At 30.5% G+C, this 14,376-nt stretch overlaps 3 protein-coding genes across 3 annotated transcripts; 1 reads left to right on the forward strand and 2 right to left on the reverse strand.

Moving 5' to 3' along the window:
• Positions 1–2,858: 2,858 nt before the first annotated feature.
• On the reverse strand, positions 2,859–6,514 carry AMY2 (alpha-amylase-like 2). The gene is made up of 13 exons (XM_078970103.1): positions 6,209–6,514; positions 5,894–5,973; positions 5,725–5,755; positions 5,618–5,649; positions 5,297–5,423; positions 4,911–5,137; positions 4,502–4,647; positions 4,296–4,408; positions 4,064–4,152; positions 3,863–3,985; positions 3,529–3,564; positions 3,355–3,453; positions 2,859–3,268 (listed from the first exon to the last, which is right to left on the reverse strand). Exons 2-13 carry the CDS (start codon positions 5,909–5,911, stop codon positions 3,077–3,079), a joined length of 1,233 nt encoding a protein of 410 aa, XP_078826229.1. The 5' UTR covers positions 5,912–5,973; positions 6,209–6,514; the 3' UTR covers positions 2,859–3,076.
• A 2,030-nt stretch (positions 6,515–8,544) lies between these two features.
• Positions 8,545–10,888, reverse strand: LOC145010896 (triosephosphate isomerase, cytosolic-like). The gene is made up of 9 exons (XM_078969465.1): positions 10,689–10,888; positions 10,190–10,265; positions 9,932–10,055; positions 9,759–9,843; positions 9,513–9,645; positions 9,287–9,381; positions 9,115–9,193; positions 8,892–8,974; positions 8,545–8,783 (listed from the first exon to the last, which is right to left on the reverse strand). Exons 1-9 carry the CDS (start codon positions 10,725–10,727, stop codon positions 8,739–8,741), a joined length of 759 nt encoding a protein of 252 aa, XP_078825591.1. The 5' UTR covers positions 10,728–10,888; the 3' UTR covers positions 8,545–8,738.
• A 530-nt stretch (positions 10,889–11,418) lies between these two features.
• Positions 11,419–12,575, forward strand: LOC145011866 (uncharacterized). Its single transcript, XM_078970615.1, has 3 exons — positions 11,419–11,667; positions 11,832–11,981; positions 12,094–12,575. The coding sequence occupies exons 1-3, from the start codon at positions 11,463–11,465 to the stop codon at positions 12,159–12,161; spliced, it is 423 nt and encodes a 140-aa protein (XP_078826741.1). The 5' UTR covers positions 11,419–11,462; the 3' UTR covers positions 12,162–12,575.
• Positions 12,576–14,376: the final 1,801 nt, after the last annotated feature.

Genomic DNA, 14,376 nt, shown 5'->3' on the forward strand with positions numbered 1-14,376 from the left:
AAATCCGACCCCAAAGAGAAGATTAGAGGGATTAATCGATGACTTCGATCGATGACTTTCAGACTCACTCAAATCTTCGCACCAACAGGAAACACAATCTGCAGGAACAACAAAAAATTATCGCAGTACCAGGATCTCATAAAAGAACTATGAAATAGGGTAAACAGAAACGAAACCCTAAATCTAAACAAAGTAAATCAAAAAATAGGTTAATCAAACACAAGGACTAACCTTATGCGGAAAGATGAACATCGATGACAACAGATCGCAACAACGAGCACCAGATGATACGTCAAGAACAGGAACGACGAGCCTTGAGCTCTGATACCATTTTAAAAAAAAAACACAAACACATATTTCCCAAAATCTTCATTCCTTTTATCATTTGAGGACAAAGAAACAGAAGGTTTTCAAGAACTTACAATGAAACCTCACTACAAAAAATCCTATTCTACTCTCATAACACTTCACTCAAACCCTAATCTAAAATGATAATCTGAAGATAAAAGAACAAGTTACAATCTATCTGAATACTAAGAATGATCAGGAAAATACAACAGATCAGCTGTTAGATCTTTAGATCTATCTGAAAACCCTAACTGTAAGAGAGCTTATTACGAGAGAAAAATATCTGATCATCCCAATACACTCTCTCTCTCTCCTCTTATATATCCCAACCACAGAAATGGATCCAACCTGAATATCTTTTGACCCATTTCAGATCCTCGTGTGTATCAACCTGCACTTACTTATACTCATACGAATACATGACTTGTACACTTTTACTTTTATACAGAAATAAATATGAGGTTGTACTTATTCACAATATTTTCAACAAAAAGTGGTATTAATGAGTAGATAAATACCAACCTTAGAAGCCCAAAAAAGATAAACGAGTAACTAACTAATATTTATACAAACTTATAAAAATAGTCCCCACGGTTTGCCAAAGGTTATAAAGTCAGTCCCAATTAATTTTTTTTATGCAGATGGTCATTGTGGTTTGCAAAACTTGCACGGATGGCCCTTTTTACTAACTTTGTTAGTTTTCATCCGTTAGGCACTAAATTCGTAAGAACATTTTCGCATTTTCAAGTATAAAGGAACTGAATTCATAACATTTGATAAACCACATGGACATTTTTGTAATTTATCTTAAAATAATATAAATGATAGAAAATGAAGGGAGAAGGATTCAAATATAGGACATCCTTCCCTCTTCCTTAAACAACCAAAACATTACCCAACTAGGCTAAAGTCATACTTGTTTTATATTTTCGAAAACTAATTAATATTATCTACAAATCGTAAATAAATTAATAATAATAAATTAAAAAAGCATATTTTTATAAATTTTTTTAATAAAACAAAATATATTTTTAGTGTATTGTACAAAAATTACAAACAATTTATATGTTTCTTTTATGTATTTGTTTTACGTAAAATATGTGCTTTTATGTATTTTTAAAAAATACGTTTTTGTATAATATGTTATTACATTGTTATGATCCTAAAACATATTTTTATGTTTTAATATAAAAATAAATAAATAAATTTTTGTTTTTCTTTCAAATAGAAAAAAAAAAGTTTTTTTCGTATTTATTTTATGTACAATATGTTTTTTTATATATTTAAAAAATATGTTTTCGTGTAAAATGTGATTACATTGTTATAATTTGAAAATATACTTTTAAATAAATAAAAAAACGTAATCTTAAAAAAACATTATTAAAAAGTTTGTTGTATATATTTATTAAATGTGAAGTAAGTTTTTTATGTATTTAAAAAATATATTTTCACATAATATGTTATTACGTTGTTATAATCATAAAATATACTTTTACGTTATCATAATGTCTTTAGTTGATTTAAAACGAATATACAAGTACTTTTACGTAAAAATGTTAACGTAATAGTATATTATAGAAAAACGCATTTTTATGTTATGTTAACGGCTGTAGCTTATTTTACGTAATATATATGCCGTTTTGCTTTGATCCTAAAATATATATTAATACGTTATGTTTTAGGATCATAACAATGTAATAACATACAATACAAAAATGTATTTTGTTTATATATTTAAAAAATATGTTTTCGTACAATATATTATTACGTTTTTCTAGGTATTTAAAAGTATATTTTCGGATTATAACAATGTAATAACATATTATATGAAAACATATTTTTTAAATATATAAAAAGCATATTTTACATAAAATAAATACATTAAAAAAATCTTTTTTTCTACATAAAGCTAATATATATATATATATATATATATATATATATATATATATATATATATATATATATATATATATTATAATAAAAATATTTTTTAGAATCATAGCAAGATAATAACATATTATATGAAAACATATTTTTTTAATACATAAAATTTTTACGTAAAACAAATATGTAAAAAATACATATAAATTCTTTGTAATTTTTTTACGCTAAAAATATATTTAGGTGTATTAAAAAAAGTTATAATTTGTTTTTTTTAATTTATTATTATTAATTTATTTATGATTCGTAGATAATATTAACTAGTTTTCGAAAATATAATACAAATGTGACTCTAGCCTAGTTGGCTAAGGCTTTTGTAAGGAAGATGAGGACTAGGTCCCAAGTTCATATCCTACTCTTCTCATTTATATTTGAAAGATAAAAATCTCCTTACAAATTCAATTCCTAATACTAATAGAGATAGTAAAAAAGGTCATTTGTGCAAGTTTTGCAAACTATAAGGACCATTGCATAAAAAAATTAAAAGATACTGACTTTTAGCAAACCACAAGGAAGGTTTTTGTAATTTTGTCTAATACTTATATAGTTATATTATATGGAAGCAATTTTAGAAGGGAAACCCAAAAAATAGCACAATTCTTATTCAAAGAACGGGTTCAACAACATATACACACCAAATCACCGATGTAAAAGCTCTCAAAACTTATACATACAACTAACTACTCAACTACTTTATTGAACAAGACAAGCGGTAGTTGATTCAAAATATTGTATCACATCCTCAAGATCATTAACTTATCATCTTATACGATCCTTCCTGAGCCTACTTATGCCAAACTGCATACTGGTGCCCATGTGCCACCAGTTTCCACTCAGAACCAGTGGGACACCATGAATCACCGCCGATTTTCATACACAGTTTCTCTCCAATTATGGCTGCATAAAGATTAGCCTTAGCTTCAAGAATCCTAATGGAGGATCGACTCTGTATGTCTTGCTCCTTGCGCACATTTATCTGCATATTTGTTTCAATGTAAGATAAAGGGCAATAATGGAAAAAAAATAATAATAATAATGGCACTCATTTGAATAGCAACTTACCAACTTCACAATTTGGTCGTGCATGGAACTGCCCCAGTCGTAAAAATGGTCATAAAAGATCGATGGTATTCCAGGATGCGTGAGTATATAAGCATATCCCTGAATAATGTCATCAAGTTAGAGTCAATGATTTATGAAAACATGTAAATTATATTACCAAAAAAAAAAATGTACCTCCATGACATGATTCGAAGGGAATGGCCAATGACCCTGCAACATTTGTACAATAAATTTGTTTATGTGATTGTAACAATTTATCATATAGTGAATTTTTCTACTCTCTGGTTTTGGAGTTTTCCATGTTGAATTTCTCCATTATTTTTCATTGGGCGGGTTGTTGGGAATCTTTGAGGTCATTTCCCCAACAGAAAAGGTGTTTGAATAATGGCAAAATGGTCAAATCACAAAGTTAATGGAGTTTGAGCAGGGGCATGAAATCGATTAAAGGCTGCATGCAAACAATACTATGATGAAATCCACTAATTCTTGAAAAATTAAAATTGTATACCTGAGTGGATCCAGTGTCATGATTATCAAGGAAAGTTACAGCTCTTGAAGGCCACCATCCCATGACACCTGGCGGCTTCCCTTGTGCATCACGTAAACGCCAAAGTTGCCCCTTAACAGCTTCCTGCATGGAAAGATGAAAGTTTCAAAAGGTTAAACACTAATGTACAACTTTTCATGCATATAATACAACTCACTTTACCTGAAGGATTCCTTTTGTGGTGAAGTCAAATGCTGTAGAAAGTTGCCCTGTGCCATCAATCCAGTTGATTATACGCTGCCTATGACTATCTGTAATTAAAATTAGTCAGAAACAAAAAATATGTTAAGTTAATCATAAAAACTTTCTCCAATAATATTAAAAATTTAGAAGAATATAAAAGTTTAAAACAAAAAAAAAAAAAAAAAAGTTGCATTTTATTCAATTTATTCACCTTGGTTATAATCAAGGTAGGTTCCTTTGTAGTTGCATGAGTCCCAATATTCTCCAACACTAAATATTGGTTTTGCACCCTCGATGTATTCTTTCACATATTTTGCAGAATAACTACATGAAAAATTAGTAAACTACAATTAATAATGATAAATTTTTCAATAAAACTTTATAAAATATAAAACTCAAGACCCTATAAAACATTACCCTCTTGCAAAGTCAAAACGAAAATCTTGAAAACCAACAGTGTAACGTAGCCATTTTAGCCAACCAATAAGGTCTTTTCTAACAAAGTCTTGTGTATGATCAATATTTGGAACTCCATTAAAGTTGTCTCCTGTGCTCCTGTTACCCTGTATGAAAAGAGTAAATGACCATTTTACCCTTTGTATAATGAATTATTCTGGTAAGCTATACGTGAGTTTTTCTATTTTACTTAATACAAGACATGATTAAAAAAAGTTAGCAACAAGGGTTTTCCCCATTAAATACTAACTTTTTTGCAAATAATACCTTGTTTCCTGTGTTATTTTCTCAAATACTTTTTAAACATCATTTATCCAGATAATTTTAATTTTATTTCTAGTGTGGTGGTTTGAGGTGATAAGATACATACAAGTCCACCAGTGCAAGAAGTAACAGCGCGTTCATCCCAAGACAATGGAATCCAATCATAGCGGTTATATTTACCACCATGCCCTTGAGTAGTCCCAACACGATGATTGATAACTATGTCAGCCATTGGTCGAATATTATACTGCTTCATTTTTTTTAATAAATCTTTAAGCAAAGCCTCAGAACCATACGAAGAGTTGAGAGAATATAGGTTTTGTGGAAGGTAGCCTGTGAAAAGTTACGAAAAAAAAATTCAAAAAGTAACAATATATCTCTACGGTCTGTTTGAGATTGCTCTGATACCATATTAGATATATATAAAGTCCTTGATTTTAACTGATATTATACAAATATACATATAGTTTTTAGATTTGAAAATTTACAAACCTTCAGGAGAAAACGAATTAGTTGGTGGGGGTAACCAAGCTGATGTGATCCCGGATTTTGCCATATCGGGTACTTTTTGTTCTAAATTTCTCCACCAATCATGTTTACGCGACTCCCAGTTGAAAGCCTGAGAATTTAACAGAGTTTGCATAAAAAGATATGCTAATTTGTGTCATGTCATCATAATAGTATGTAGATATTTGAAAGTACATGGTCATAATAAGGGATAATTTGAAAGTACAATGGTGTAGTAAGAAACTAGTAAAATACAATGTTATGAATACAATCAGTTGTATTGGAAAACTATACACGCGTAGTTACCTGAAGTAAGATTTCTCTTCCATTGCGTATCACTGCCAAATTGAAGATATGTTAAAGAAACTTTTTAAAGAAGAAAGATATGTTAATTTGCAGGCAATAGAGCATACCAATTTGTGTTTCTTGAATACCATCATTGTCCTATAATCAAAAGCAAAAAAGGTAATGAGAAAAAGAAGCAAAAAAGATATTTTTAAAATGAATATTAACTTTATAAGTGTCAATTAATTACTAAAAAAGATGAAACATAAATTGAAGAAATTGAAGTAGGATGCTTACAGTTCCCAGGAAACCCATCTTGTATCACTTACAAATTACTTTATGAGACTTGATCAATAAAAATGTACAAGAAAAATATCCTGCATCCATTACGAAACTTGTTATAGGACTTGTGCACAATTTGAAGATCGATAAACAAAAAGAGTTTGAAGATCGATAAACAAAAAGAGTTTGAAGATCGATAAACAAAAAGAAGATACAAGTAAAGTATCCTAGAAAATTGAGTTGAAAAGCACATCGTAAGAATAATGATGAAATCGACAAATTACAGAAGTTGGTGAACGATGAGAGTAAGTGAAAAGATTGAGAAATTACCTGAATCCAAATCAAGTGGTATTACGAGCCCTAGCAAATTCAAATTGCAGTGAACCCCAATACTACTGTGCATTACAAACCTCAGGCCATGATCGTATTTATAGGAAGGATGAAACGCAAACGAGTAAAACGCGATTGATTCTTCACAACTGTAATGAAAATTTTCCATCCACAACAAAAGGGGATTCGAGTTGAAATTAGGAGGAGGAGAAGATTCGTGTTATCAGGGATTGGGGTGAAATTTAAAGAGATTGTAAGCAATTTGCAGATGTTGAGCTTTTGGGATTCGATCGTCTTTCGTTTTTGAGAGGGAATGTTGGCTCCACAATGAATATGAACTCTTCTTTTTACCTCATCACACGTACAAGAATATATACAAGTCCATTCTTTTTCGTTTTAACACTCAATTTTCATTTTAAAATAGTTGCTAATATTCATCCATGATTCCAAAAAACTACATTTTAAAGATTCGTTAAGTCATTATATATTTTGATTTTACTACGTATTAATAAGAACCATATTATTTAGTTTGCTAATATTCATCCATGATTCCAAAAGACTACATTTTAAAGAGTCGTCAAGTCATTATATATTTTGTTTTTACTACATATTAAACCATATTATTTAGTTGTAATCATGGAGTTTTGTGGTTTGTCATAATAGAAAGTTGTAGTTATGAAGTTTTGTCGTTTGTACTAATAGAAAGTCTTATATAACAACTGTGTGTGTGTGTGGGGGGGGGGGGGGGGGGGGGGGGGGGCTTCTGACCCTTATAACGCTCCATCCCTTACAGTACAGGACCGGTTTAGTTCAGGTAATATAGGTTCAAGTTCGAATATTAACGGAAAAACATATACACTATGCGTTTGAACCGAATAGTTTGGTACTTTTTTTTAATATAAGGTGGTAGCTTGGTCCTTTTTAAAAAAAATTTAAGGTGTTATTTGAAAATGAGGTAAACAGTTGTTAGATATGCATCTTCTTTCACATAAATAGATCTCTTACTTTCCTATCCTAGTTGAAAATAGTTGTCTGCTTTTGGAGATTTGATAAACGAAAACCCTATAAGCATAAAAATCATTACAAATAAACAACAAACAAAGGTGCATGTAGACATCAATGATTTAAGATAGTAATGGAAATGTTTTATAGGAAAGCAAGTTTCGATGGCAGGAAAAGGGACTAAGGGTCTAAAAATAACGACATTGGCTCGAATTTGCTAATCATATTGATTGTAAAAGTTGTAATTTTCGTAAGAAAAGTTTTACAAGTATAAGAAAAAATGACTCTTCAATTTCCGGTTCTGATTCATTTATAATCAGTTATCTAGGTAAACTGGACCGAAATACCCGATAACCGAATAAGTTTAAAATACATAACTGAGAACCATTCAGTTTGAATCTAGTTCCAGTTTGGATATTCGATCCAAACGTTCATCCATAGTTACAAGTTGTAAAATTGTGGAAATTTTGATTTAAGATATAAGTTAAAGAAAATGTTGAGTGGTTGTTATTAATACGCATATGAATATACATTGCGGTGAACAATGATTAATTGCAAAAATAATAATAATAATAATTTATAAGTAAAAAAAATATATAGGGAAAAATAAAGATCACTAAAAACCAAAGAATAATAAACTTTATGTACTTTATTAGATAATTAAAATTCAACTATCAGAAAAACAACAAAATGACCTATCACCTTACATCGTTGACAATTCTTTCTTATCTACTCTATTATGTTCTCGCTGCATTCTAGATTCAACATATACACTTTACTTTTTTTTTCGCATTACATTGATCAACACAAGTAGCTTAACATCATTATCCCATATTGTCTTTATTCTTTGATGTCTTAGAATCTTGGTATCCATGACTCCGTACAAACAAATTACAAATGTATTCATCAGAACCGATTCCCGTTTCCACCATGCATTTCGATTGGTCACTTTTTGAGACTTGTTATTTTCACTTTGTCATTTACTTGTATCTATATACTAGTACAATTAGAGATTATATTCGTTTCTATCCACAAATGTTTGCATTTTATTACGTAGATAAATTAAATTAAAGTTATTGTAATTGATTTTAATGTCATCAAGCATTTTAGGCAATAGGAACTATGAGTATTGAATGGGATCAATAGCATGATTAAACTAAAACATAGTAGGATGTCAAATTGACATACAATGGGTTTAGAGTTCACTATTCATTGAATTATTGAATGATAAAAAATAAAAAATAAAAAAAAATTGAATTTTAAAAAAAAATGTTCCATATATAAAACTTTATAGAGTTCAATAGATTAACAGAAATCAAATGATAGTTATATAATAAGTAAAATACTAATGTGACTGTTCATTAAATTTAAAAGACATACCATGATTTCTAACGATTAATATATTCAATATTTGCTTATTTCATACAACGAATTTAATTAAAAAACAAAAAACAGCCAATTGCATCATAAATTGAAGAGATCATCTTGATTAAATCATCAAAATTTGGCATCACAACCGATACAAAATTCATTTCTTTACTTCAGCAGCCTTGATGATGTCAATAAACTCAGGCTACAACATCAAGCATAAAACATGTTAGAAAAAAAAAAATTAATTAATTAATTTAGACACGTGTCAAATAGAGCAACAAGAATGAATATAAATAACAATATTGTTTACCTTAAGAGAAGCTCCACCAACTAAAAAACCATCGAGATCATTTTGTCCTGCCAATTCCTTGCAATTGGAACCATTTACAGATCCTGTAAATTAAAATCCAGAATCTATTAACAGTAATTTTTACGTTATTATAATAAATTTCATCGTGTTTTAAGTTGATCCATAAGTTATTGTTTTATTACAAATTATCATGTGTAACATAACATAAGCATCATAAACATACCTCCATATATAATCCTAGTTTTAGCAGCAACTTCAGCCTTAATGTTTGTTTCAAGCCATTTCCTTAATTCCGCATGTACCTTTTATGCCAATATTAACAATCCCATGTTAAAGACAATTATTCACTATCGATCTTTTATTTGTGTAAAAGACATAAATACCCTCCTACTTACTTCTTGAGCCTGAGCTGGGGTAGCAACCTTTCCGGTTCCAATAGCCCAAACTGGCTCATAAGCCAGGACAACATTATCCCAGTTTTTTATCTTATCTGAAAATTTTAAAAAAAAAAAAAAAAAAAGATATTCATGAAAATGATAGATGTTTGTTACTTTCACATTGTAAAAAACGATTAAGCAATTTAAAAATGAAAAATAAAACATATAATAATTTCCAAATCACCTGCAATTGCCTTAGTTTGTTCAGCAACAACTTTCATAGTTGTTCCAGCTTCCCGCTCTTGAAGAGTCTCCCCAACACAAGCAATCACCTTCAAGCCTTGAGAAAGCGCATACGCAACTTTGTCTCCAACAAACTGATAAAAAAAAAAAAAAAGTAATTTGGAAAAGTTAAATGTAAATCATAATCCTATTAACGTCTTCATTATCAAATGGGGATAAAGAAATTATTTAATTAAAAAAAAAGGACCTCGTTTGATTCGTTCATTAGAGCTCTCCTTTCAGAGTGACCAACGATAACCCAAGGGATGCCCAAGTTCAGAAGCATCTCTGCGCTGAATATACAAAAAAAGGGATAGGTCTAATAGATTAATGAATGATTTTGAGGAGATTGATTAAATGTAAAGAAATATACTTATATACCTAATTTCACCGGTGAATGCACCTCCTTTTTTAACCCAACAATTTTGAGCAGCGATATGAAATTCAGGCTTCAGTTCGCTTTTAACAGAGGGGATAAAGACAAAAGGAGGGCTCACCACAATCTCTGAAAATGGAAAATGGTTGAGTTTGAGATATCAAACATGAAAACAGAATGTATATATCTTATCAAAATCCAAAGAGGAATGAATTCATAAGCATTTGTAATGAAATCAGAACATGGTATTGTTTAGGGTTTACCTACAACATCTTTAGATGGCACTTGAGCAGAATTAAGTATTGACACAATCTTCTTAACCTCCTCCGAGGTTCCATTCTACAATAAAAAGATGGTTAGATCAATCTCCTTAATCATCATATCAATAGAAGGAGGAAGCTAATCCTTGAAGGCTAGCACGATAATGAATACATTTATTCGTGTGATTGATTTTCCTTCAAATCGATGAAATTAAGTTTCAGAATCCATTGAAAACAATCGAAGAGAAGAATAAATCAATCCTCAAACGATTACATATTCGAAATGATCAAATGATTGACAAAATCAACACGAGTGAGATGATACAACTGTTCATTCAAAACAGGCTCTTATTAGATAAACAACAAGCAATTGCTTATTATGCAATGGAAGATTAAACAGATATTGACAAAGAAACGCAACACAAATCAATAGAAGATATACGTCAAATGATCGAGATATACAAATTGCGACTCACGAATCGAAATCGCAATGGATACTTACGCATTTCCAGTTGCCGCCGACGAAGAATAATCGTCCCATTTTCGAACAAAAACTTTCACAGCAAGAAAAATCTTCTCCAATTGGCTTTTCGATAAATGGTACGAGATGGATCACAGTATTATTATGGAAGTGGTTTTCTCCGATTAATATGTATGGAAAGTAGATTTTAACGGATCACAGACTAATTATATTTGACGAATTACAAGAATGAAAATAAAATTAAAGCCGTTACGTTTTTTATGCTTTTATAAATATAGATCTTACTTCACGTAAATTACCAATAATATTTAACACAATATCTTATATATTATCTTATGTGTATTAACCTATTCCAAAATTTATGTGAATGATTCTCCAAAGTGGTTTTGTATGCTTAAAGGTGTGGTTTTTCCAATGAATGAGTTTTGCGGTTTTGTCATGCAATGCAATTTTGGTTTTGTCCTGCAATTTTGGTTTTAATAGTGCGGTTTCGATTTTAAATCGATACTATGGTGCTTAAAACCCTAGCAAAATGAAACCATAAATATTTGGTTTTGCTAAAATTTTGAAACTTAGAGTGAAACTATGACATTGTGCCAATAAAATGGATTACTTATTACTCTTTGAATAATTAAAGTCGTGGGACCAAACACGTATGTTGATAATAAGTGTAGGGACCATTGTTGGAATACACTATTTATCAAGGACTAATTTTGAGATTAAGGTTAGATTCCAACATTCACACTTATACAAGTCACTAAGTCAGTATCTAACTATTCGACCTAATCCATTAAGATGCGCCAATCATCTCTATTCTCTATTTTACAATCTACACGTCGTCATTTTACAGGCCGGAAGGCAGTCGGAGAGATGAGCCTGACTGGTTTGCCTCTGGGTACCAACAGCGACCTGAAAACCAATAGACATGAGCACCCTTTTAACTTCCCCAGTTCTTCAAATCGATCACTACCATGTCTATCAAATGAAGATCTACCTCAAGGTAAATTCTTCCAACAAATCTCTTGTGTATGAACTTCTATTCGAACAGATATCGGAAGATCGAACCATTTAAAATATAAAATCGCTATATTTAAACCAATTTATGATCCGATTAGGCGATTACGTTCCGTGTTTTGAACAATTCCTATATTTTGTGCTTATCAGTTGTAGATGGAAATAGAATGATGCGAGGGTATGTTGTTGCTTTATTTGGAAAACATGAAGCTTATGGGCTATTGCGGTTCGTGAATTGGGTTCTCTTGAAATGCGTTTTAGTTTGGGTTCTCTTGAAGTATATTGAAGCTGATACCCTTTGTAAGTATTCTGCATTAGGAGATAGTTATCATTACAAGTTCTTGTTTTCATCATAATTTCTTTGCATTTCTTTTCTCCATTATTGTTGACAAAATATCGATGATATTTTTAGGTGGAAAAGAGAGCAACAAGATTTGTGTTCCTCACCAATCATGCTTGGATTCAAGTGTTTGGTATTAGTTAAATATGCAAACAAAGTAATTTGCAAAAAACTATTTTACAAAAAGAGGACTTGGAACTTCAGAATAGGACAAACTAGATCATATTCTGTTTAGCAACTCAAGAAGGAAACCTCAAATTGGCTAAGATTATGACATATATAATATAATAAGCTCGTAATCGGTTAATCATAAATGATGCTACTTTTCTTTATTGGAAGCCAGGATCGGAGGAAGTATCTATTTAATGTTTTACGATATGTTGTTTGGAGCCCTGACCTCAAACAAGCACTTGTTCTCTTGAAATGCGTTGTATTGTTGTATTTTAATTAGTGGTTGTAGTTTGATGTTGCTCAACAATAAAATTGTTGTATGTTTGAGAAAAGTGTCTGTTTAGTAACTATTTTTATTGAAGTTGTCGTGTTGTTGATTGTGATGTTCTTTGTATATATAGTATATGTTATACCCATAAAAATTCATTTGTTTAAAATGGAAAAAACTGGTGAACAATGTTCTATTTTAGCAACAACCCCACCCACATAGTCAGATGGTTAATAGACCGTTTGATAGTTGTTGGTTGGGTAACTAAAATCATATTGTTTCATTATATTTTTGACTAACTGTGGTGATTTATGAAAAATGTCTATGTTACCCGAATATTGTCTCGTGTATCTGGTAAAATTAATTATATTCCACTTAAGAGTACAAAGGAATTAGAATAAAAATGAAGTTTGTTCTACCTTTGACATTGTGAAAACAATCTTTGACCCATCGAAACAATACACTATTAAAGCTTCGTATATCACCAATTCTTTTGTCATCTTCACTTTCAATGCATTAATCACAAAGCAAATTTTCACTGTGCTCATTCTTTCTTTGCAATTTCGAATCGCACACTTGAAGATCGGAACTTCAAGGCTTCACTCAGGCGATCGTTGGAACGAATACGTCTTCGTTATTGACCAAAAACATCGTTAACATCCAAACTAACCATCTTCAAAAATGTCTTGAGCAAAAATTCAACACCATAATCGAACATATCTTCCAATTTTTAGATTATCAAATTCAAAATTATCAAATCAAAGCTCATACCATAACTGAAGTCTTTGTTTTTGTGGAGCGAAGATTAGGGCATAATGGAAAATCGATTGTAGAAATTAAATTAAAGACCTTACAAAAATCGATTGCAATTGAAGAAGTTTTAAATATTATGAAGATTGGAGAGACAAGGGTATCACAAATCGGTTGCAAGCCTTACCAATGGAGATGGAGGATAAGGGCGACGATAGATGATCTACGATGGAGTATGTGAGTCGTCCGGGTTGCGTTGCTGGGTAAATAGGGGCAAAACATGTCTTTTCCTCGGTCATCTATTTTTTTGGCGAACTAAATTAGTAACAATTATGGACCGAGTCAAATAAATGGACTGGGTCAGACACAATTATGGACTGGATCAAATAAATAGGCTGGGTCAGACACAATATTCACAAATCAAACGTAATTATGGATCGGGTCAGATAAATGGGTTGGACCAGACACAATATTCACAAATCAAACCTCTGACATCAGATGTTTTCGTCTGACCGGACCGGGTTAGCACCAAATCAAACAACCCCTAAATTGGCTAACCGAAGGTAGATGTTGTCTAAGAAGCAATTAATTAGAGTTAATGTTATAAATCCGTAATGAGTTATTTGTTATTTTTTTTAACAAATCATTATTGTTTTGCATAAAAATGCCAACAACGTAAACATTTTTTTTCAATAAAATGTTATTAAAATAAGGATTTCTGATGGTTTTTAACAAAATGTCCAATTGCTTATCTTTTAATTGTATTGTTATTTAAAACAATTATGTTTTTTTAAATATCCAAAATAGTTTGTTATCCATTTATTAATATTTTGTTATCTATTTATCTATTTATCTATTTATGATATTAACATTTTTATTAATATTCTTGCTTTTAGCCGGGTAATATATAAATTACAAGAAATTACAAAATAAAATAAAAATGTTGAAAAAATACATCGGTTCAAACATATTATATTACAATAACTAGGCAAATTTGAAAGTCCTAGCATGCCCCAATGTCATCATATATTACATAAGAAATCAATGTTTAGATAAATTTGTTATAGTTGGTTTGGATAGACTGAGGACATAAAGGTTGCATAGTAGAAGTGGTCCATTAAATCACAAACTGGGCAAAATGTATCATTGTTGTACTTTAGAATGGG

The sequence above is a fragment of the Lactuca saligna genome, chromosome 8 (assembly GCF_052625555.1).
Source record: "Lactuca saligna cultivar CGN05327 chromosome 8, ASM5262555v1, whole genome shotgun sequence".
In the NCBI taxonomy this organism is placed as follows: domain Eukaryota; kingdom Viridiplantae; phylum Streptophyta; class Magnoliopsida; order Asterales; family Asteraceae; genus Lactuca; species Lactuca saligna.